Genomic DNA, 6,060 nt, shown 5'->3' with positions numbered 1-6,060 from the left:
AGCAAGGTCCCAGGGGCTTCTGTAACAAGATCACCATCCTCTAACAGCAGAAGAATCTGAAAAAGTAACATCAAAAAAGACAAAGTACTGACACCACAGCCATGCCTATTCCCAGTTCTCTTCTTTTCTCATTTCTCAGTTCAGTCCTCAGTTCTCTTCTCTCTCCCTCCAGCAGTAGCAGTCCAGCATCCAGAAGCTCAATCCAAGCAGTTCTGGCCTCTCTCAGCTTGGGCTTTTCCTTATATACAGTATTAACTCCTCCCTCTTCTGCCCCTTCCTATTACATCAACAGGTCCATCCCACTGTGGGATTCCCAAGTTCTGGGTTTTAATAATAGACAGAATCATTAACTTGGAACAAGGTGTTAAGTAGCTGTTTGATTGCAAATACAAGGGGATCTTCAAATTCTATTACTATTACACATTATTTCATAGCTTGAAATATTTTTTTTTTATTTTTTAGCTTAGAGTACAGGGAGTTTAATTTGGAGACATAAAGATTTGGGAACAAGTCTTGCTACCATCACGTAGTAGCTAGGTAACCTTAAACAAATCACTCAACATTGATATGTGTTAAGCAGCTCCTTCCAATGCACTGGATGTTCTGATTTTCCAGTGTAGAAGGGTTGAATTTTTTAAAAATTGGCAGTTTACATCCACCCTAGTTATAATGTACTTTGTATGAAAGATGCAGTTCCTCATTAACACTGTGACCTCCAGGCCCTCGATGCCTCAATTCTTTCCCAGATAATCACCCCTGTTTTAGCTACACTGTCCTCTCTTTAACACCCTAACCCCCTGAAGAACCCCTCGAATTCCCTGCTGTTGTTTTGTCTTGAATTCATTGTGCCTTAGCTTATCCCTTATATTGCTGCCCCAAGTCTTTGGCACGTGTTGCTCCCAAATCTGCTTTCTTTTCTCCATACAGACATGCAACTGAAGATACCGGTAAAAACAAAACAAAGTGTGGGGAAACTGTGCTGATTGGGCCCACTATAAATTTGGTCAATAACCCAATTCATCAATAACCCCAATAACTAGGCTCCGAATGCTATAGCGCAATCCTTTTAATCCTCCCCATTTAATTCACTGTCTCACTCATTCTTCTCGACCGTTTTGTCTCTTTTGGATCTCTCCTCTCAGCTGAGATAATTTTTTCATACTTTACTGAAAAATTTAAAGTCATTCCTTTATAGGTCCCTCTTCTCTCTTTGTTATTTCTTATCACTTATATGCTTTCCACCACTTCCTCGCCTTTATCTCACTTAATGAGGGGATCCTTTTCCATCTTATTTTCGCCAGCAGATTTCCCCCAATCACTAAAGTTTCTCATGTCTCTCCCTATCCACTGGCTCTTTATCTATTCCCTATTACATTTATGTCTACCAAATGCTAAAAAGTCCTTACTCAGTGAATCCCAAGACTGTATCTATCATCCCCCTTTTGGCTAAATGTGACTCCTTTCCTTTCCTTTGAATTTCTTTTTATGTCATTACAATCTGACTTCTTACTTCAACATCCAATGAAATCTGCTCTCCCCAAAGGGATAAACAGTTTCTTAAGTGCCAAAAATAATTTTTTCTCAATCCTTATCTTTCTTGACCTCTCTTTACCCTTTGACACAGTTGATCACTTTCTTGATACATTCTTCCTTCTAAGTTTTCAGGAAGCTGATTCTCTCCTGAACTATCTAATCACTCCTTGGTCTTTTTTGCTAGATCTTCATCCAAGTCATGCCACCTCACCTTGGGCAATGCATAGGACTCTGTCCTTTAACCATAGTCTCCTCTCCATCTATATTGTTTGACTTGATTATCCCATCAGCTTTCAGTGAGTCAATTAGCATCTGTAAGCTAAAGATTCTGAAATCTATTTGTCCATCCCTATCCTATCTCTTGACCTGCAGTCTTCCATCTCCAATTGTTTATTAATGATCTCAAATTGGTTGTTCCATAGACATAAAACTCAACATATTCAAAGCTGAGCTTGTTAGTTTTGCACACAACACACTGCTCTTTGTAACTTCTCTCTTACTTTAGAGCTAACACCAATCTTCTAGGCAAGCAGACAGGTCATCTAAGTGTCACCCTGAGTTCCTTATTCACACACCCCATGTCTAATCTGTGGTGAAATACTTTAGATTTTACCTTTGTAACATCAATTGCATTTTTATCCTCTCTTTTCTTTCACTGCTAACATTTTGGTGAGGGCCTTCATCAGTTCATGCCTGGACTATTGCAATAGCCTGCTGATTTGTTTCCCTACTTCAGATGCCTCCTAGCTTCAGTCCATGCTGTACTTAGTTGTCAAAATAAACTTCCAAAGTACATATCTAACCATGTCTTCCCCATCCCCCCCCCACTCAATAAAACTGACTTTCTGTCACAAGTGTGTTCAGAGCTCTTCATAATGTATCCCATCTCACCTTTCCAATCTTCTTAAAAATGTATACTTACTTGCCCAGGTACTCTGTGCTCCGGTGACATTGACATTTTTGCTGTTTCTTGAATAAAATATTGCATCTTCCAGCTCTGAGAACTATCTGGTACCTAGCTTGCTTGAACTTTGTTTGTTTTATATTTTGTTTCCTATAAGATTCTAAAGTTCTGGAGAGAAAGGACTAGTTTTTGCCTTTATTTTTACCCCCACCACTTGGCATACTGACATACAGTAGACATTTGAAAAGGTTTATTGACACTCTAGCAAAAGTTATCAAGATGATGTCACTATTTCTGTTACTCTGATGACCATACAACATAATTAAGAATTTGGAAAATCTGCAAGGATGCAACATCATTATGGCACTATTTTAAATGATCAGTAGGAGTATAAAAATCAACATAAATGTGAGTTGTATATAAAGTACCAACATATGGAGAAACTTTTGTAGATCAATTAGATAATACACATCAGCACAATCCTTTGGTCCTGAACTTTTGCAAAATAGATTCAGAAAATGGTTTAGAATAGGACAGTCATTCCATACATATAATTTAATGAAATAAGATGGATCACAAGGAATAAAATGTCTTGTTCTATGGAGTTTAATAGGAGTCTAAGTGTCAACTTGAGCTCATTATTCTCACACTTTCAGGTGTGAGAATTTGATCCACTTCCACCAAAACAACCTTCTTCAAGAGAAAATGAAAATTATATAGATACAAACGACAGCACCTCAAACACATTGCTGACTTTGAATGTTTTCAGGAGAGAATGGTGAAAATAAACATCCAGATGGCAGCATTCCACATAGAAAATAATTATATGAAAATTGACTGCATGGGTAGACTATTTCAGGTGAGGAGGGCTTTGGGTAGAGCAATGAAGAGACTCATGAGCAAAGGGAAAGTCCTGCAAGAGAGGAAAATGCAATATTCTTTTGTGTGTGTGTGGTGAGCTCTGTGTGTTGCGAAATTTGGAAAGTATTACTACAGTGGCCTTTTATTTTTTTATCAAGAAAATCTTTTACCTATTTTAATGTAAAATAAGTGTAAACTATTAATTGATGTATCCAGTAAAGTCCAATGGGGATGCAATGTAATTCCTGGAAAGAAAAAAGAAGTAAGATACTGCACTGTAGAAATCATTTTACTACTCTTTTTCTGGTGATAGGTTTCAATTCAATTCACTGCCCAATACCTCAGATTCCTCATTTAGAAAGTAATGAGATTGGAATCCAGGGTCCCTGTGGTAATGTCCAGTTCTAGATATAAGATCCTATGGATGTTTGACATAGGACACTATTGATTCTCAACATTTCACCTGCTGGAAGGTATAGGACATTATTGTAATGTTTGTGGACATCATGCAGTTCCATAATTTAAAGTGCAGATTATCTACTGCTTCCTTTTTTAGGTTCTTCCATTAATTGTGGCATCATATCTACTGAATCTCTGAATACAAATGGTATCTAGTGAGCTGTTCTTTGGTGTGATATTCTTCCTTCAATGTGCCATTGGTTTTATAGGGAATTCGCTGCTGTTCATGTTCTATGTTTGTATCTACTTCAAAAAGCCTCAACAGAAAAAGCCAATGGATTTGATTCTTGCTCATTTGACTTTGGCCAATATAGTAATTCTTCTTACCCGAGGCATTCCAGAAGTCATGTTTTGTTTTGGCATGAGACATTTTTTAGATGACTTAGCATGTAAGGCCCTCATGTACATTTACAGAGTTGCACGGGGATTTTCTGTCTGCACAACAAGTCTTATGAGTATGTTCCAGGCTCTAATCATCAGTCCCCACAACTCTGTGTTGGCAAGCATCAAAGTGAGAGCCCCTAAATACACTTTACACTATTTCCTCTTTTTCTGGATCACCAATGCTTTGATCTACATCAGTGTCATTGAAGCTACCGAAGCAACCAAAAATTCCACAATTTCTAGGTATCGTTATGTTTCACATATTTACATAGTAAGATCAACGAGAAATGATAGTTATTCTGCTGGTGCATTTATGTTTGGTATTATTTTTCATGACCTTATCTTTCATTTCCTTATTTGCTTGTCCAGTACCCACATTGTGCTTCTCCTCTATAGACATAGCAAGCAAGTGCAGCACATTTATAGCAATAGTCATTCTCCTAGATCCTTCCCTGAGGTCAAGGCCACACAGACCATCCTCTTGCTTGTGACCTGTTTTGTTTTGTTCTACTGGATCAATAACTGTATCATCTTATATGAAACTTTTAATTTTGAAAAACACGCGGAGTTGGACACCATTGCAAGCTTTTTTGGTGGATGTTTTCCTGCCCTCTGTCCCTTATTGCAAATTGTCAGTGAGAGTCGTATCCCAAAGCTTCATTTTACACCTGGAAAGGCACAAAGACCTCATAAGGATTTAATGGATGGATTAGTCAACCCATGAAGCCAATCTCCCCTTAGTAACTCTGAATTTGTCTTTCAGGCTTGGAAAGAATATGTAACTCAACAATTGGGGATTTTAAAAATACCACCTGAAAATTTAGCATCATATAAACAAATTTGATAAAAAAAATTCTTTCTCTTCTACCTTTTGTTTTAAGAATGATCATCAGGGGGGAAGGGTCAAGATGGCAGAGTAGAAACAGGAATTCTTCTGCACTCTGGTTGCCACCACCTCCAATTCATGTAAAAGGTGACTCTCAAGAAACTTTGGAGCTGCAGAACCCACAAAATGACACAGAGAAGCTAACCTCCTGCTGAGGACAGCCTGGCAGGCCAGCAGCAAGCAGCCAGCACAGCACTCTTGGAGCCCACCCCAGCCCCACACAAGCTGGAGGTTTTAGCCCCAGGGTGGGCCTGAACAACAGCTGGCTGGAGGGACTTCAGATCACCAGCAGCTGTGGTGGTTTCCAGAATTATCAACCCAGAGATGCTAAGGACAAAGTGAGAAGTCAGTGCAGTGTGGACTTTGTGATCTGGTAGTTTGGGAGTGAGTTGGCCTTTATCCCCTAGAGACAGAAGTCATTGAGGTGCTGAGGCCATGCAGCCACCACCAGAGGGCAGCTTCACCTCCTGGCCTGCAGGCTTTAGGGAAACCAAGAAAGCAGTCTGAGAGGTAATCACTCTTGTTTTAACCTGCTTGGATCTGGATTGCTGTCTAGGGAGGAGATTCTGGGGGTGTATGACCAGCTTGCCAGAGTTTGTGGAGGCTTCAGAGAGGGCACCCAACTAATATCTTTAGCAGCTGAGAAAAACCCAGCAATTTGGGACACAGTTGCCATTTCTGGTAGTAGAGTTCTACTATTGCAAAAAGCCCCAAAGTCAAGTAATTGAGTGGCAAAATGAGTAAAAAAGGGAAGTAAAGCAAACAGAGGAATCCAAAATTAGACTCCTATTTGGGGGACAAAAAGATCAAAGCATGGAACAGCAGGAAGACAGTGAAGTCAGAACTCCTGCACCAAAAGCTTCCAAGAAAAATATGAGCTGGTTATGGGCCATATAAGAGCTTAAAAAGGATTTTGAAAACCAAATAAGACAAGTGGAGAAAAAAAATGGGAATATACATGAGAACAATGCAAGAAAATTATGGAATGAGAGTCAACAACTTGACTGACGAAAATAACACCTTAAAATATAGA

At 39.1% G+C, this 6,060-nt stretch overlaps 1 protein-coding gene across 1 annotated transcript; it reads left to right on the top strand.

The window, feature by feature from the left end:
• The first annotated feature begins 3,833 nt into the window (after nucleotides 1-3,833).
• LOC138149888 (olfactory receptor class A-like protein 1) lies at nucleotides 3,834-4,865 on the top strand. Its single transcript, XM_069073080.1, has one exon. It carries the CDS (start codon nucleotides 3,903-3,905, stop codon nucleotides 4,863-4,865), a length of 963 nt encoding a protein of 320 aa, XP_068929181.1. The 5' UTR covers nucleotides 3,834-3,902.
• Nucleotides 4,866-6,060: the final 1,195 nt, after the last annotated feature.

Source organism: Petaurus breviceps, unplaced genomic scaffold (genome assembly GCF_028583685.1).
Source record: "Petaurus breviceps papuanus isolate PSGF00001 unplaced genomic scaffold, PetGlider_PUasm1.0 90864, whole genome shotgun sequence".
In the NCBI taxonomy this organism is placed as follows: Eukaryota; Metazoa; Chordata; class Mammalia; order Diprotodontia; family Petauridae; genus Petaurus; species Petaurus breviceps.
Note: the sequence above shows the minus strand (reverse complement) of the source record. Positions and strands in the feature narration are given on the sequence as shown.

Coding starts and splice junctions, on each gene's coding strand:
- LOC138149888 (XM_069073080.1), top strand. CDS start 3,903: ATGGTATCTAGTGAGCTGTTCTTTGGTGTGATATTCTTCCTTCAATGT.